The sequence below is a fragment of the Talpa occidentalis genome, unplaced genomic scaffold, assembly GCF_014898055.3.
Source record: "Talpa occidentalis isolate TD23 unplaced genomic scaffold, MPIMG_talOcc4v2.1 talOcc4.6, whole genome shotgun sequence".
NCBI lineage: Eukaryota > Metazoa > Chordata > Mammalia > Eulipotyphla > Talpidae > Talpa > Talpa occidentalis.
In genome coordinates, this window is record NW_023604972.1 from 25,465,163 (window position 1) to 25,483,409 (window position 18,247).

The following is an 18,247-nucleotide window of genomic DNA, read 5'->3' on the forward strand; positions in this document are numbered from 1 at the left end:
CAAACATCCAGCTTTAAGAACGCGGCAACGAGGCCCCTTCTTCACGTGACTTCCACACGGCCCGGCGCACTCCGCTGACGTCACGACGTCGTGCAACGTGAGGACGTCGATTTACAGCTCTGCGTTCCTGGTGTCCCGCGGAGGTGGGCTCTGCTGCCCGCCGCGCCGTGTGCCCTTTGGTTCCGCGGGCCTCGTGGACACCTCCCGCCAGTCCCAAGGGGGCATCCGGGAGAAAGCCCCGCGGCGGGCGATGACGCCGTCGTGTCAAGGGACCGTCTCCTGAGGCGTCCCTCCGGGGGGGATGTGGCCCTTGGCGAGCCGCGGCGGCCGGTGCGGGCGTGCTCTGGCGCTGTGGGGCACCGGGGTCGCGCGGCCGGAGCTGCCGGGGCGCACCCGCGGGACTGCTCTGGGGTCCAGGGCCCGGGACAGGCGCTACAGCTCAGCCGACCGCAAGGTGACCGGGTTTTAGCCAGTTTTAAAACCCAGGGAAGGTTAAGGACTTTTGAGGCTCCTGCCGGTGAGCAGGTGCCGCCCGTTAAAGGAGGCTGCGGCGAGCGCGGGCTCCGCTCGATTTTCTGACCCTCCATGGCGCGCCGGGGTGACCGTGGACAGGTCACTGCCTGAGATTCCTGAGTGGTGGCGGCAAAAGCTAATGGGTGGCATGGAACGTTCAGGCCGGTTCCTAGACTATTAGAAGTGCTGGGTGCGCCCTCACCTTCAGTTTGTTTTATGTTAACCTTAGCTAAAGCACGGTTGGGTAGTTCAGACGCCAAATCTAAAAATTAAAAGTTAGAGTATATTTAACTTTTATTAAGAGATAAACGTTAGGCAGACTAGTGAAGCAATTGAATGCAAAGTTAGGAGTAATTGGAGAAAAAACTTTGAGTATCAGTTTTACTTTTTTTGAAAACGCCTGTGGAATTTAAAATTGGTTAGTGTGGCAATTCATAGTTCTTAAAAATGATATGGGCCTCGTTATCTTTGAACTGATTGGGGTGGGAGCATGGGAGAGAGAATTCAAAGGACAACAAATCAGGTCCCTTTTTTTTCAGGTTCCTTTTTTTTTTTGCAGAATGTCTTTCAGATACAGTTGCATTGTTCTTGTTTTATATTGGAGAACTTATAAAATAGAAATTTAAAGCTCATGACAACTTTATACATGTTATTGTAATTCCACATATATTTTTTGCTTATTTTGAAATATAGATTTGATTGAAAAAAAGTGTTCAAAGTACAAAATACCTGGCATTTTACTTGTATGGTAATTTTTAATAGTTTGTAATGAGTTGCAGTACACTATTAAAAAGAAGTATGCACTAAAAATCAGTAGTTTCATTTTTAAATATTTTTGAAGTTTAATGAGGCCTTTTTTTTGGGTTAAGGTGTTCATTTTATCTATGCCCAGAGAAGTTGCTGAGTAACAGAAGTGTATCTAAATTAAACTTTTGAAGCCTTTTTTAGGAGCACAAATTTTTAAATAGATTTGATTCTGCTGATAAAATGTGTAATAGGGATAAAGAGTTTCCTTCCTCCCTCAACCCCCCAGCTTTTTGCCTTAAAAAGGTTTTATTAGATAAGTCACTCTAAGGTTGTTTAATAGTTATGGGTATCTTGTTTTCTTCACTCATGAAAATAAATTCTCTTCCTCATTGGTCCTCTAAGTAGTGGAAATACTATCAGCAACTTTTATTTAGCTGTATGGTCACCGTCGGCAGTGAAACAGATATATTTGATGAGACATCAAATATGATACACTGCTTGTAATATGAATTTAACTTTATTGTCAGAGGAATAAACATTACATATGTTAGAAATAAAATTGTTCAAAGAAGACTAAAAGAATATTCTTTGGCTTAGAAATCTTATGAAAAATTAATGCTCATAAATATGTTTCTCTTTCTTTTGTAGGAAAAAATTGACATGTCTAGATTCCCTGTTGAAAACACTAGGAATTTCAGTATCATTGCACATGTGGACCATGGCAAAAGTACTTTAGCCGACAGACTTCTAGAACTAACAGGTATCCTCACTTTATGCTATTTTAATAATTGATGACAATGAGTAGTTGGTAATTACTTTAATCCTGCTTTAAAAATTTTTGGTTCTTAATTTTAGATGTTGTATTGTCTCTTCTTAAAAGCCCAAAGAAATGTCAATAACTGTGTCTGTTTATAGGGACAATTGATAAAACAAAGGATAATAAGCAAGTTCTTGATAAATTGCAAGTGGAGCGAGAAAGAGGAATCACTGTTAAAGCACAGACAGCATCTCTGTTCTATGCTTGGGAAGGAAAGCAGTACCTTTTAAATCTTATTGATACACCAGTAAGTTTAATGTTAATTTTGTCTCTTGTTAAAGACAGCCTTGTACCATTAGTGTAAACAAATCCTTGTTTAGTTTCTAAACTGAATATTAAATATTTAGCATTTTTTTTATTTGCTCAGTCTTAGTGTAAATTGTTTTACAAGCTTACGCTTAAAAGAAGAAACTTAGTAAGTTTCTATTAAATGGAGTTAAAGGATTTGTGATAATCCTGAAAAATACTACAGCTAACATTAGGGGTATGACTATTTTTTCTTTCTCAGGGCCATGTTGATTTTAGTTATGAAGTATCCAGGTCACTCTCTGCTTGCCAGGGTGTTTTACTTGTGGTTGATGCAAATGAGGTAGGTACTTTTCATTTTGTATAACATGATTTGGCTGTTTGGTTATCTCAAGAGATTATACTTAAAAAGTGTTATAGGGAGCATTTTTGTGTTTGAAAAAAAATAAGATTTATTAATAAAAATCATGTGCTTTATCCCTCTTAATTTAAGTTTTATTATACTGAAGCATTCTGTGAAACTGACTAGTGAATCTTCTAGATTTTTTAAACTGATACAGGAATTGTACATGAAATTGTACTTTTTATTGATTTACGATGTTGTTAGTAGATGTTTTCACATCAATTTTTAGCAAAACTTGAAAATAAGTCTTAAATTTTCAGTTCATTTTGGTTATTGTCAAGTATTAATTTGGGAATTGTTAGGTTTCTTCCTTTTTCCTTTTTTTTCCTTTTCCCCCTGGTTCTTGTTAGTGAACCTACCGGACCTTTTTGGTAATCTACCATTCTGGTTCTTGGGGAATAGTTAGGTTTAAAGGACACATGTATAATGTTACTGAGTTCTTTTGTGGCATAGACATAACTCTAAGAGACATATTCAGTTCTTATTTGATGAGCATACCAGAGTTATGATATATTATTTTTTAAATTAAGCTTTTGATATATTTCAATTTCTTATGAAGTCTATACGGAATCTCCCCAATTTTTTTTTAATTTATGTGAAATCATCCCTGATTCTTTCGGGGAAAGTTAATATGCACGCGCACACACACACACACAATACTTCATTTTATAAACTGCGTCACATGACTGTGACCTCTATTTTGATGACCTTCATGTTTGACCTTTGTGTGTAGTGCCCTAGCATAGAGCCCCCAGTAAATGCTTTCAAACTGAAAGGCATTTTCACAGGGAATGGATGCATAATAGTATAGATACCATTGTTTGTTGTGTGTCTCTGCTTTTGATAAAGGTGTATCAGGTGGTCTTGATTTAGAAATTTTGGAGAGATGGTAGAAAATCTCAGTATCTTATGTTTTGACTTTTCCAGGGTATTCAAGCCCAAACTGTAGCAAACTTCTTTCTTGCTTTTGAAGCACAACTATCAGTAATTCCAGTTATAAACAAGGTAATTATAATGAAAAAACAATGCTATTTATGATTTTACTTTCTAAAAGTATATTTAGCGTTTAAATATCAAGTAAAATGTTTTGTTGTGATCCAATTTCTAATGTGAGAGGTTTCATTTTTCCCATACCATCAATAGGCAGTGCTTGGACACCAGCTCACTGTCCAATAATTCAACTCAATCCTGATAGTATCTGGAGTTAGAATCTGATTTTACAGATTCTATAAGAGTGCCCCCTTGCTGCTGTTCTCACCCCCTAATTCTCTATTCCAGTCGCAAGCCAGGTTGTTCCCTGGGCGTCTGATGACCAGCTATAAATTGGAGGTTCCCATGATCTCTTCCTTGGACATAGGACACTAGTCAACAGTCAGGGTGTTACCAGTATTTCTGACTGACTGGCTTTAAGTCAGAGGTTCCAACAAACTCTTCTTTGGGTTCAATTAATTTGCTAGAGCAGCTCACAGAACTCAGATAAGTATTTTGCTAGATTACTTGCTAGATTACTGATTTTAATAAAAGAATATAATTCAAGAACAACTAAATATATGTTTAGATGTATAGGGCAATGTATGTGGGAAGGGACATTGACCTTCCATGCCCTTTTTGAGTGCACTATTCTCCCCAAATCTCCAATCTGGAACTCTTTGAAACCTTTCCTTTTGATTTTTATGGAGTTGAATGAACAAGTTAAGGATAGAGACTGTGGAGCTAGACTGGTTAGGCTCAGAGGCATGATTGATTAAATGAGTGGTCAACTCAATCTCTAGCCCCTTTCTGCTCTCCCCAGAGGTCAGTGGAACTGAAAGTTCCAACCATCTAATCTTATGTTTGGCTCCACTGGAAGTCAACCACGTTATGTAGATGAGGTCCTGCAGTCATCATAAACATAATAAAAGTTGTTTTGCCACTTATATTTTAAGGGTTTTGGGAACTGTGTGCCAGAAAGGGGGCTAAGAACAAACATATTTCTTACTATAAATCACAGTATCACATAAATCCACTCTTTATATGAAGGATCTTCAACGTTTATTAATATGTTGTTGGGTGGGATTTATTTCTTTGGTTTCATGGGTAGAATTGCAATTCAAACACCTGTACATTTTTATGTAGTTGAAAAGATATTCTCCTTGAATTTATATAAAGTGATGAACAGCTTTTTTTGTAGGGAAGGAATGTAGGGCAGCCAAAATATGTGTTACACTATATAGGAAATGAAAAGGAGCATATCACCTAGCAGGAAACAATATATAGCCTGAACTATAATAGGTAAGTGCTAAACTGAGTAACCTCAACTTTTATATATTTTTAAATTAATAAAGAATCAATTTAAAAATCTACATTGTATCCATTTATATTTTTTATATTGAAGTTAAGTTTTAAGAGAAGCAGACTTGCCCAATTGTGCTGGTATGCTGTCATAAGTTATCTCTAACTTAATATTAAAGTCAGTTTACATGATAATAATTGATAATTGTTATTGAACAATTGAGTAACTGTTAAATTTTCTGCTGCTCTCTATTGTTCAATTGCCTTGCTTATTAAAATTGTATTTTCTAGATTTAGAATATATTAATACTTTAGGAAAAAAATCATTGTGGGATAAGTTAGGTTAAAAGCAGTTACACTTTCATGTCCAAATACTGTTAACGCAGAATACATTTATCATTATAGTAAGTGATAATGTCTTTTTTTAAGATAGATCTGAAGAATGCTGATCCTGAAAGTGTTGAAAAACAAATTGAAAAACTATTTGATATTCCAAGTGATGAATGTATTAAGGTAAAATACTATTTTTTTGAAGAGATGTTTATACTTTAAAATTTCAGATAATTGTCCTAAATAAAAAAAGTTCATAGCTAGCTCTTAATTGTTAAATGTTTTTGTAGTTTTACAATGTCATTTTTACTTACTTGTGTGGTATGATGTCTTTGTGGCAGTACAATATTTAGTGTCTACTTTCAATATCATTTGATTTTTGAAAAAGCAAGCTTCAGGTGGTAAATTGTTCTTTTTGTTTAACCTTAACACAATGATGATTACAAATAACTTGATAATAACTGAAGAAGTAGTAATTTTCCTTTTTGGATACATACACACACAGAGAATGTAATGGTTTTTTTTATGAATAGGACCTCATTTTAAGGCCATCCTGGAATCCTGGTAACGTGGAATAGTAATTATTGAATGAGACATATATTGGCAAATATATTCATTCAACAAATTGCAGTCTTCCAGATGGAATACCATTTTTAACAATGGAGAAATCTTTTTATTTTTTTTTTCCTCTCAGATGCTATCAGGCAGAGTAGCTTAGGGAAAATCTGTTTGATGAACTGAGACATGAGAAAATGAAGACTTAAGAAGAATGCATTCCAAGAAGAAAAAAAGCAGGAGTAAAAGGCTTGAGGTGTTTGTCAAGGTTTAGCATGCTTTAAAGAAGAGAAAGGAGGTAAATTGAATGAGATGGCTTTATAGCAGTAGGTAGGAATTTTGTAGGCACAACAGATTTGCTGATGGTTATGTGTAAGGAAGTAAAAGAAAAGAGTCAAGAGAACTTGGATTTGAGCTACTGGTTGAATACTAGTACTTATTAATATGGAGGTGACCTGTGTAGGAACAGATATGAAAGGAAAATATAGGTGTCAAAGTAGAGATATTTTGTAAATCTGCAATTCTGGCATTTGTGGAAAGGTTTGGGACAGTGGATAGATACTTAGGAATCAGCACCTATGTGATATTAAGGGCATGGAATGGATGCAATTTCCTAGGGAGAAAGAGTAGGCAGAAAAGTGGCCTAGAAGTCAGACTACATTATTGGGTGTTGAGTACAAAGTTGAGAAGGATTAGAGAGTAGGATTCAGAATAGAAACTTTGAAGGATTGACTTTTTAGAGAAGTGGGACACATTCTCAGGTTGTAACAAGTAAAATCGAGGTTGTGAGTGTAAGTGCAGATTAATTTGTGTATTTAGAGAGGGAACTTTTTTAAAAAGATTTATTTATTTATGCATACAAGCACTGGGGTACAGGCCAGAGGTGAGAGGGATAAGAGGATTCACCAGAGAGAGTGGGTTGCAAAACAGGCAGATGTATTGAAACATACTGCTGAGGGGAGCAGCGGGCGAGGCAGGAGAGGTCTGCTGTGCCATGTGGGTTTCTTCCTGGTGGGGGATTGAACTTGTGCTTCAGTGGATGGCAATAGCTTCATAGTGCTGTCTTTAACCCCTGCACCACCAGGGAGGCCCTACAGAAAGGAATTTTTGATGTGTTCTGTATCCTTTGATGAAATAAAAGGCAAAGTCATCAATGAAAGTGAGTTGACCAGAAAGGAAAATATGGATTGAAAAGGAAGGTGGTATGAAATAGTCTTACTGAGTGGTAATGTGAATTTATTATGGATGGGTCCTGGAACTGCAGAATTTGTTAATTGCACAATTGAGATCTGTAGTCATGAGAAGTGGTCACAAGAATCCAAGCATACCAGGTTCTTGGTTTTTCTCCGGTAATGTTAAGCTGCTCAGAGTATAAGGATGGAAAAGGAACATATTAAGGGAAAGGGGCAGGGCAGGAGGATAACAGATAATGTAAGAAAGGAATGTTAATGGATTTGAGGTTGTGATTTAAAGAATTATTGCAAAGATTATACTGGAATCCTGAGCAATGGTTCTTATTAGGGAATAGTTTTTTGCTCTGCAGGTGACATTTGGAAATGTCTGGAGATGTTTTTTTGTCACATATAGGGGGTAAGTGCCACTGGAATCCTGTGAGTGGATGTGAGTAAATACCCTCCAATGCACAGGTTAGCCTCCAAAACAAAGGATCATCCAGCCCAAGATGTCGCTAGTGCCAAGTTGAGAACTCTCACCTAGAGTGAGTGAAGCGTAAGAGGTGATATTCAGGAATGGGTTTTTAAATTATGGTTCAGAGACAGTCTAATTACTAGTGATAAAAAAGTTTAGATATGTGCATGTGTTATGGAGTCTTTGGCTTTCTCACTGTGAGAGCAAAATAGTAGTAACATGTCTCACAGTTACCTCTGTGCCATCTACATGTATTGTTTATTATGTCCATAGAAAGTTTTGAGGTTTAGGTAAAATGTGAATAATCATATATCTGCTAAGGAATTTGAAATTCAGAGAACTATGTATTGGTTAAGGCAGTACGTTTCATGCACAGTCATGTTTGTTATCCTGAATTTTTTAACTTAGTCCATTGTTTTTTCAGCAACATAATCAGAGTATTCTTATAATTTAATCCAAGATCCATTGCTAATTGTAATTGAAGGCCATTTTATCAACATAGGCTTTGTGCTTCTTTTTACTGTATTCTTTCAACAAAATTATTTATGATTCTTTTATATTTTTATGGTCAAGCATAGTCACCAGAAAAGTAGCATCTCAACTGTAAATGTTTATTTGTTTCACATATATATTTGTAGATTTCTGCTAAATTTGGAACAAATGTTGAACGTGTTCTTCAGGCAGTCATTGAAAGAATACCCCAGTAAGTACTTTTCTATTTCTGTACCTTTTGTATGTCTTTAAAAGTATAAAGACAATCAATTTGATCTGTTGTTTTAGCTTCGTAATTATGGCTGATATACTCTTGTAGTGAGGAAAACTTTCAGTTTTTAGTAATATTTAGAAGGCAGGTTCATTAATGTAAAATAGAAGAAAGCAAATATAATAGGGTTCTCTTCTTAACAATCATTGAAATAGAGATTTGAAAGTTGGCAGCTATTTTTTTTAATACTGAATAAATACATTTTGTCAATTTCATAATTTATAAAAGGCTATTTATTTAAAGCTCAAAGTTGAATTAAACTACTGTAGATATAAGCATCATACCTTATAGAGAAGTCCTTTTATTTTGGTGTTCCATAATCAACCTTTCTCAAATACCAGGCTAAATTAAACATAATATTTAATTTTAAAATAGGAATTTTATTAGATTTTGTTATGTTAATTTTTACATTTCTAATTGTTTTTAATAGTCCTAAAGTGCATCGCAAAAATCCTCTGAGAGCTTTGGTATTTGATTCCACCTTTGACCAGTATAGGGGTGTGATAGCCAATGTAGCTTTATTTGATGGAATGGTTTCCAAAGGAGATAAAATTGTATCTGCACATGCTCAAAAGACATATGAAGTTAATGAAATAGGAATTCTCAATCCTAATGAACAGCCAACTGATAAACTGTAAGTACTCTGCATTAGTAATTAAAATACACTTAAGTGTTTCTATTTTTGCCTTTCTCAATACGGTATAGTTAACATGACTAGTTTGGTAACTTGAAAAAAGAAACAATCTGGATTATTCAATTCAAATATAAAGTGAACGTTCTTTTGAAAGATATCTCATGTGTGAAGGGCAGTAGAAATTTGATGTTTTTTATTTCTTTTGGTTAGCCATAACTACTTTTATGATATGGTGAAGACTGGGTTTGATGCAGAAATATTTGATGAGACAGTGAAAGGTAGTTTATTTACTCATTTGTATCTATACTGGATATTTTGATATTTACTTTTACAATTAAAGTCTTCAACCATAAAAGTAGTGTAGAAAATTTGATAAATCTTATGTAGTGGCGATCATGGAGAAACCTAGATTAACTAGAACTTATGGTATGTGGGGTTAGTAAGATAAGGTGCATTAGAAATACTGAGTTCTAAGTTGACTTAGAACTGTATTTACTGAGTGCTTCCTCCATCAGTACTCTAGGTACTGATAAGATGGTTCACTTTGGGCACATAGTTGAAGCTTTCTCAGTCTTGGTTTCCTCATCTAAAAATTAAGATATTGTCCAGATGACTCTATAGTCACACTTACTTGAAGTTTTAGACAAAACTAGCATTTTGCTCACTACATTTTTTATTTGAGAGTCTTTTTTTTTTTTTTTCAAGATTTATTTATTTATTTATACAAGCACTGGGTACAGTCAGAAGCGCGGGAGGGTGAGAGAATTGACCAGAGCCAGAGTGGGGAGCAGAGCAGGCAGAAGGACCGAAGTACACTGCTGAGGGGAGCAGCGGGCGGCAGGAGAGGTCTGCGCGCCATGTGGGACCCTCCCCCGGTGGCCAGGGAGCAGCCGTGGATCGAACTGGCGCTGCAGAGGTTGCGGGCAGCTTCACAACCCAGCGCTCAACCGCTGTGCCAATGGGGAGGCCCTATTTGAGAGTCTTAAATATTTTTAAAGTCTGTCTGTAGTCTGCCATACATTGACCTAGTATTATCACATCTTTAGTTAGCATTCTTGTTTGTATGCTGCATTCTAAACGTAAATCTGATCATTTCATGTTGGCAATTTGCTATTCTAGCTTTAAAAAAATAAGGTAAAATTTTGAAATCTGGGTATTTGCCCTTTTCTTCAAAGAGAAACATAAGATAGATGTGAGATTTGTTGAGAATTCATTTTTCTTCTCTTTTTTCCTTAAAACACATTTGTAACACAATTCACTAATGAAACAGCAGTTACAAGGAGTATGTTGTTTTTGCCAGTTTCACTGTGTTTACAAAATAGTTTACAAGTGGCTTAATATGCAATGGTGGGGAAATTCATGAAGTTCTTAAACTTATTGTGGTGCAGAGGTTCTTGGTAAGGGATTCTAAGTCATGGTATGTTGTTTTGCTGACAATCATCAGAGTTGAGAATTACTAGGTTGCACTTTCAGTTTGATTAAATTTTGTTTGGAAAGTATGACTATTTCCTGGGGAGGTAAAGCTAATTGTGAGTATGCACTTTGCAACATTAAAGCAGTAAATATATCCATATAATAATTTTATTTAGATATGCAGGACAGGTGGGCTATCTGATTGCTGGGATGAAAGATGTCACTGAAGCACAAATAGGAGATACATTATATTTACATAAGCAACCAGTGGAACCCTTGCCTGGGTTTAAGTCAGCGAAACCAATGGTATTTGCAGGTGAGAAGCTCACAAATCCAAAGGATGAGGGACTTATTACTTTAAAAATATGTTTGTGAATTGAAGGACAAATTACTGGAAATACTTTAAATAACTCTAGGGCATTCTATTTATTTTCATTGTGTACTGTTTGCATATTAACCGTTTCATATGTATGGTGAAACTTTATGTGAAAATCATTCCTAAATTTTTTCAGTACTTTTTAAGAAATAGGCTCGTAAGAAACACACTCTCTGATACATAGCAGTAATATGAATGCCCTTTTTGTTTTCCTATGGAGTTAGTCATTATATTTAAATTTTTTTCTCATTACGATGTCTTTATTAGTAATTGTCAGTGGACACTTACTGAGTGTTTTCTTTTTAACTCACCTTTACTGTTTTACTGGTATGGACATGACAGAGAATAGTGTCATCTCAGGGATGGATGACCTCAGAACCTTTACTGCTGTGTGATAATAGACATTTGAAAAAGAAAGACCTGATTGTAGGTCAGGTTATTCTGTGCTGAGTATTCAGCCTTTGTTTTTCTCCCTTTAGTTTTAATATCTCTCAGTGGGAATTTAAGAACATTATTTCTTCTGACATTTAGGCAGAGTCAGTCATTTGGATTTTGGAGGGCTAGAGGTGAGGATTTGAGGTGTCAGAATTAAGAGACTATGAATCAGACAATTTTTGTCAGTGAATTGAAAAAAGCAAACCTATCTTTGATTTTAATAATCCTAGTGAATTAAAAAGTACAGAGTAGTTTTCATTTCTACTCCTGTTTTTTAATCTAAGAATGGAGTTTCATTTGTGGTATTAGATTAGCTTGCACTTTTATTTCTTGAAGTGTATACAATATAGTTTCCTGATAACCCTAATTCCCATTATTCTTTTTTGTGTTCCCTGTATTATTGCAAAAGCATAAAAGCATCCTTTGAGATGTGAATCCAGTTGAAACTTGCAAGATACACTGAAGTTATTGTAACAATATTCAGATTTTTAGCAAAGCAATATTTTAATCTGTGAAATATTTAAAAGCTAAATGATTGTCATGTTTAACTTAATTCTCTAAGCAAGTTTTCACATGTGATAACTAGGAATTATTGTGTCTCCAGGAATGTACCCTATAGATCAATCTGAATATAATAACCTGAAGAGTGCAGTGGAAAAACTGACTTTAAATGATTCCAGTGTGACAGTTCATCGGGATAGTAGCCTTGCCCTAGGTGCTGGCTGGAGGTAAGATTGTATTACATTGTAGGGTCCCATTTTTAGTGGAAAATAAAATTTAAATGACTTGTTGCTCTTGAATGTTTCTGAACATAAAGTGAACTAACACATTTCTGTCTGCCTATTTCACACTGTGGAGTTACATTTTGTGGATAAGTTTTATAGTGATTTTATCCATGAACGATTTGACCCAGATTTAATAATATTATGTTGCTGTCTTATTACAATGTGAATTGCTTAAGTGACTCTTGATTCCATCCCTACTCCACACAGTAATTTACCAAAGAAAATAGACCCATGGGACATAAAAATTTTGTAGTTTGTTTTTTTCTCTCTCAGGTTGGGATTTCTTGGACTTTTGCATATGGAAGTTTTCAACCAGCGACTAGAGCAAGAATATAATACTTCTGTTATTTTGACAACCCCTACTGTTCCATACAAAGCTGTTCTTTCGTCAGCAAAATTGATAAAGGTACTGAGGTACTGTTGTGCACCAGTATAAAAGGGAGAACTAAATAAATGTGCATGTGTATGTATGTATGTAGAATGCAAGAAAAACTTAATACACCAGTTGCTGACTAGTATTAAAACTAAAATTTCTTGAATAATAGCAATAAAAGTTGTATAACCTTAAGAATAATGATGGAGACAGTCCTTAGAGAAATTATGTGTTATTTTTCCTTAATCTGATAGGATTATCACATTATTAATAACTAGACTTTTACTGAAGATAAAAAGTAGAATGATGAAAATATTATTCAAAATTCAGCACACAAAGATGGAAGAATAGAGTTTTGTTGATCATTAAGTTATCTTTGAAAATTGGGTTATTCATTCCTACATGTATACAGGAAATTTTGGATTTCAAGTTAGTGATAGAGACAATATTGTATTCTATCTTGAAGGCACTCTTTTCATTTTAAACAAATACTGACTTTGGCATCTATAAAAATTTTTGGCAAAACCAAGGCAACTAATTATAATGCCTTTTAAGGGGCAGATTATTATTTTTTTTTTCAGTGTCTGAATTTTTATTTATTTATTAATTTTTTTATTTTAACATTTATCAATTTTTTTACTTTTTTTTAGACAATATTTGCTTCTCCCACCCTCTCAGATTGAGTCCCCATAGAATTTCCTTCCCAAGGTACCCGTGCACCATCACTTCAGTCCCCTGTGCTCCTCCCTCCCTCCCCCTCCCCCCTCTCCCTCCTCCTCTCCCATAGGATGTCTCTGGTTTATAATTGTCTGTTTTTGCTTTGTTGTGGTTTGTACTGTTACTATTATTTTTTTACACTGATGTCTTATTTGGTTCCCCTAGATTCCTGTTATAAGGGAAACCATCCAATATTTTTCTTTTTCCTTCTGGCTTATTTCAATGAGCATAATTCCTTCCGGCTCCATCCACGTTGCCGCAAATGCATGAGTTTGTTTTTTTTGATTGCTGAATAATATTCCATTGTGTATATACACCACATCTTCTTGATTCAGTCATCTATTTTTGGACATTTGGGTTGTTTCCAGGTTGTACCTATTGTAAATAGTGCTGCAAAAAAAAAAAGTGCACAGGTGCTCTTTTGAATCACTGTTTTTGTGTCCTTTGGGTAGATCCCTAGTAGTGGAATTGGCAGATTGTATGGTAGTTCCATTTTTAGTAGATTGAGGAACCTCCAGACAGCTTTCCACAGTGGTTGGACCAGTTTGCATTCCCACCAGCCATGTAGGAGAGTTCCTTTTTTACTGCATCCTCGCTAACATTTGTTGCTTGTTTTTTTGATATGTGCCATTCTCACTGGTGTAAAGTGGTATCTCAGTGTGGTTTTGATTTGCATTTCCCTGATGATAAGGGATGTTGAACATCTTTTCATATGCCTGTTGGCCATTTGGCAGATTAAAATGAATTTTTTTAAAGATTTATTTAAGTGTACAAGAACTGGGGTGATGTAGGCCAGAGGTTTGGGGGATGAGAGGACACACCAGAAAGAGTGGGGAGCAGATCAGGCAGATGTACTGAAATATACTGCTGAGGGGAGCAGTGGGTAAGGCAGGAGAGGTCTGTTGTACCATGTAGGTTAGTTCCCTGCCTGGCCGGGATCAAACTCGTGCTGCAGTGGCTGGCGATAGCATGATAGCGCTGTTTTTCACTCCTTTGCCACCAGGGAGGCCCTGAAATGTATTCTTGTATCAAACTCTTTTAAAATTGTGTATCAAATGTGTTTAGTAGATGTTAGTAACCAGAATATGTTACTGTAGTAAATTCTTATTAATATTAAATGATTTTAGTTAGAGGGATTTTTAAACCCAAAGCCTATTAAGATAATATTCTAATGATTGTTTTTATTTATTTCATCAGGTTCAGTGACATACTATATAGAAGCAAATTTTATAACTTGACATATGTTAAGATTTCTTTTTAATGCTTGGTGATACTTCTTTTAGGAATACAGAGAAAAGGAAATTACAATCATCAATCCTGCACAATTCCCTGATAAATCAAAAGTGATAGAGTATTTGGAGCCAGTTGTTTTGGGCACCATTATCACGCCAGATGAATATACTGGAAAAATAATGATGCTTTGCCAGGTATAAATACTATACAATTTTATTTATTTATTTATTTATGAGGATTTATTTATTTATTTATTTATATAAGCACTGGGTACAGTCAGATGTGTGGGAGGGTGAGAGAATTCACCAGAGCCAGAGCAGGGAACAGAACAGGCAGACTGATGAAATACACTGCTGAGGGGAGCAGCGGGCACGGCAAGAGAGGTCTGTTGCACCATGTGGGACCCTCACTGGCGGCCAGGGATTGAACCGGCGCTGCAGAGGCTTTGGGCAGCTTTGCAGCCCAGCGCTCAACCGCTGTGCCACCAGGGGAGGCCCAATACTATACAATTTAATACAGAAATAAGTTTTAGTCTTCTCCATTGCTGGTTCCCAGCTCAGGTTTTGAAAGATTCATCTCTGCCCACCATGGGTTTAGGAAATTTTCAAAAAGATCCATATATATACCTACATGTGCTTCTAAAATTATTTTGATTTTAAATAAAAGTAGAGCCAAAATTTTTGACCATCTGTGTTAATTACTGAATTGATATTTTAGCCCAAAGGGAAGAAATTTGATTCTTATTTATCTTCAGTAGCCAAAATAATCACTCTTTTTGCCATCTTAAGTACTTGACATTGAATATAGTTTGAAAGATAATTATAATACTTCAGAGACCTTTGATTAAAAAATATTCCCATTTCCCATTTTGCTTTCATTTTTGTGCCACACTGTAATGCCCAAATTGGATATAATCATCCTAAAAAAATGCTTATTTGAAACACTCCAATATGAATAAGAATAGGAAACAAGAACTTTGATTTTATTGTTAAGTGAAATACTATATAATCAAAAAAGATAAAATTGATAAAAAGGATTAAAAGCTCTGGTAACAAATATAGTATAATTGAGTTATAAACTGATTCTTCCTGTATTAGATAAACTGCTTGCATATTTTTGCTCAACCATTAAAGAACTATTCCTTCATTTTTGCCCTCGCTGTATTAGGATTTGTAAAGAAATTTTTAAGTTAGTAATTGACATTCGTCAGTAATCATTATTTGAATAGGTTATCATTCTTTTGCTTTAGGCTCGAAGAGCAGTTCAGAAGAATATGATATTTATTGATCAAAATAGAGTTATGCTGAAATATCTCTTCCCTTTGAATGAAATTGTGGTGGACTTTTATGATTCTTTGAAATCCCTATCTTCTGGCTATGCTAGGTAAATATATAAGGGGAAATTTAGCTCCTGAACAATTTTTTTAAAAAATATTGACCAATATGAGTATACTAAAATGTCACTTATTTATTAATCTCTTGAAGATAGTTGAGAATCACATTCTAAGGTTAGAAAGGCTTAGAGCAACCTTATAGGTGTTAAAGAATACTTGTATGTTGCTTCTGGGAGAATAAGTTCCTTTGATTGACTAAACTGTTACCTTTTTTTTTTAAGACTTTATTTATTTATGCATACATAAACTGGGGCATAAGCCAGAGGTGCGGGGTATAAGAGGATTCACCAGAGAGAGTGGGGAGCATAACAGGCAGATTTAATGAAATGCATTTCTGAGGGGAGCAGTGGGCGAGATAGCAGTGGGTGACTCGAGAGAGGTCTGCTGCGCCATGTGGGTCAGCTCCCTGGCTGGGGAGTCAACTCATGCTGCAGTGGCTGGCTATAGCTTGATAGCACTGAGATGTTAACCCCTGTGCCACCAGGGAGTCCGTATTACTGTCCTTTAATGAAAAAAAAATTTACTACCCCCTTCATGAAAAGTCATGTTCTTCTACTTATTAATTAAGAATTGTACATAATTTTAAAAAGCTACTGAGAGCTGAGTGGAACTTCTAAAATATATTTGTTATGTAGTCCTAGGAACATCTGTATCCATTAAAAAAAAAAAAAAGCCATACTTAGTCTATAAAAACATTGGAACATTGGGAAGAAGGTGCCATTTGCTAATAGGGATCCAGTTTCTTTTTCCTCCCCTCATAGAGATGTTCCCCCCTGGTTTCTACCCCTCTTTTCATAAATACAAAAAGATGAGGAATTGTGTTCCTGATTATGGCTATTCAGAACCACTTATTCTAAAATGTGTATGCAATATTTTGCTGGAAATATTTTTTTGGGTGGGAGGGAATAGAAAATGAATGTTTTGAATAAAAAATTGTCATATCTTTGGAAGTATAAACGTTTATCATTTGGATATTTTTCTTGTTAGTTTTGATTATGAAGATGCAGGCTACCAGACTGCAGAACTTGTGAAAATGGATATTCTATTGAATGGAAATATTGTTGAAGAGCTAGTAACTGTTGTACACAAGTAAGTTGAAAAAAACTTCATCATGGAATATGAATGTAATAATTTTGACAAGTCTTTATGTAATTATTGGTTGTCATTTTTTTCTGTCTCAAGAGACAAAGCGCATTCTGTTGGCAAAATCATATGTGAACGTCTGAAGGATTCTCTGCCTAGGCAGCTATTTGAGATTGCAATTCAAGCTGCCATTGGAAGTAAAATCATTGCAAGAGAAACGTGAGTTGAAATTATTTTTGTTCCAGGTTTTGTTTTAGAAATGATATACCTTGGAAATAAAAGAAAAACTTAACATTGACCTAAGCTTTATTCCTGTTTGTAGAAATATTAAAGTAATTCTTCTCATTTAAATGATGACTTAACTTTGATTTAATTTTCTAATACTTTTGGGTGATGTTATTTGCCATTATTAATAAATGTAAATTAATGGGTTTAAATAATTGCTTTATTTTCCACTCATTTGACTGTACTGAATTTCCTGGATAAGGCGTTTTTGTCAGTTTTTATGGTTTTAATCCTTTCAGGTAAAATATAAGCTAATAAACTGTGGTTCACTTGAAGCATTTAGCTCAGTTGCTCATCTAGTCAGATTGCAGTCAGAAAGGTGAGAGGGGAATGCTAATGTTAGATTTTACATTCTAGATTAGGGACTTCACAAATGATGTGATAGTCATGGAAGATACGCTGATTTGTGTAGAAAACTGGTCTTTTTCATGAAACAAAATATGTATAAGTCAGGACTTGAATAAGGTGTAGGAAGTATCTTACACGATTTCCTATTAACTTTCCTTAATGGTCTTAAGGCCTTTGGGAAATCTAAAGTATCTCAAATTGCCATTCAGTTCTAGCTTAACCCAATTCTAACATATAAGTAGTAGTGAAATACAATTATTTTTTTATATAGTTATGGAATAAATTTTATGCATGTATTTGTAATAAATTTCATTTCCTAGCACACCATTTTTTTCAGTAAGTTATTTGTGGTTAATGAACACTAAGAGGTTAGGTAGAGTGGAATTGATAACCAGAGATCATTTTGGGAAGTGCAATTTAAGATAGTAAGTAATCATTCTAACTTCAGTGTTGAAGTAGACAATATCTCAAAGAAAATAAATGACTTATGTATCTTCTTATGGAATATACAGAAGTGAATCTATTTTCAAATTTCTCAGAAACATTACAGATTACTTTATATCTTCTTGGATGGCTAACTTAAAATTCATTTTACCCCATGGTGGGTTTTATAGAAGCAGTGTAGAGCTCATTTTATTCCTAGTCACTCTTTACCACATTCAGTGGAGTTAATAAGGATAATAACCATTTTTAATTTTTTTGGAAGTGGTAGTGATAGTAGTATTTTCAGGTGAGCCAAAGATGACTTTATATAATTATTATAATCAAGGTCACACACACCACCGTGCCTGTATTTGGCCTACCACCTATAAGCCTTCACTTTTTTCCTAAATAAAATTTATGTTGCTTTCATATTGAATTTATTTTCTGTATTATCCCC

The 18,247-nt window shown here is 35.2% G+C and overlaps 2 protein-coding genes across 4 annotated transcripts in view; one reads left to right on the forward strand and one right to left on the reverse strand.

Moving 5' to 3' along the window:
- The window catches only part of YIPF7 (Yip1 domain family member 7), a 31,638-nt gene extending 31,538 nt beyond the window's left edge, over positions 1–100 (reverse strand). The window contains exon 1 of the mRNA XM_054688241.1: positions 1–100. The gene's annotated coding sequence lies outside the window, so the exon portion shown is untranslated.
- The window catches only part of GUF1 (GTP binding elongation factor GUF1), a 22,967-nt gene continuing 4,819 nt past the window's right edge, over positions 100–18,247 (forward strand). The window contains exons 1-15 of one of the 3 annotated variants that reach the window (XM_037529435.2): positions 100–143; positions 1,909–2,020; positions 2,176–2,324; positions 2,586–2,666; positions 3,654–3,731; positions 5,427–5,510; positions 8,168–8,232; positions 8,723–8,926; positions 10,516–10,655; positions 11,755–11,878; positions 12,209–12,341; positions 14,309–14,452; positions 15,508–15,641; positions 16,639–16,740; positions 16,834–16,953. In XM_037529435.2, the coding sequence (XP_037385332.1) occupies positions 1,921–2,020; positions 2,176–2,324; positions 2,586–2,666; positions 3,654–3,731; positions 5,427–5,510; positions 8,168–8,232; positions 8,723–8,926; positions 10,516–10,655; positions 11,755–11,878; positions 12,209–12,341; positions 14,309–14,452; positions 15,508–15,641; positions 16,639–16,740; positions 16,834–16,953 (1,658 nt within the window). In that variant the 5' untranslated portion in view covers positions 100–143; positions 1,909–1,920. The other 2 variants (XM_037529436.2, XM_054688240.1) reach the window with 2 other exon arrangements.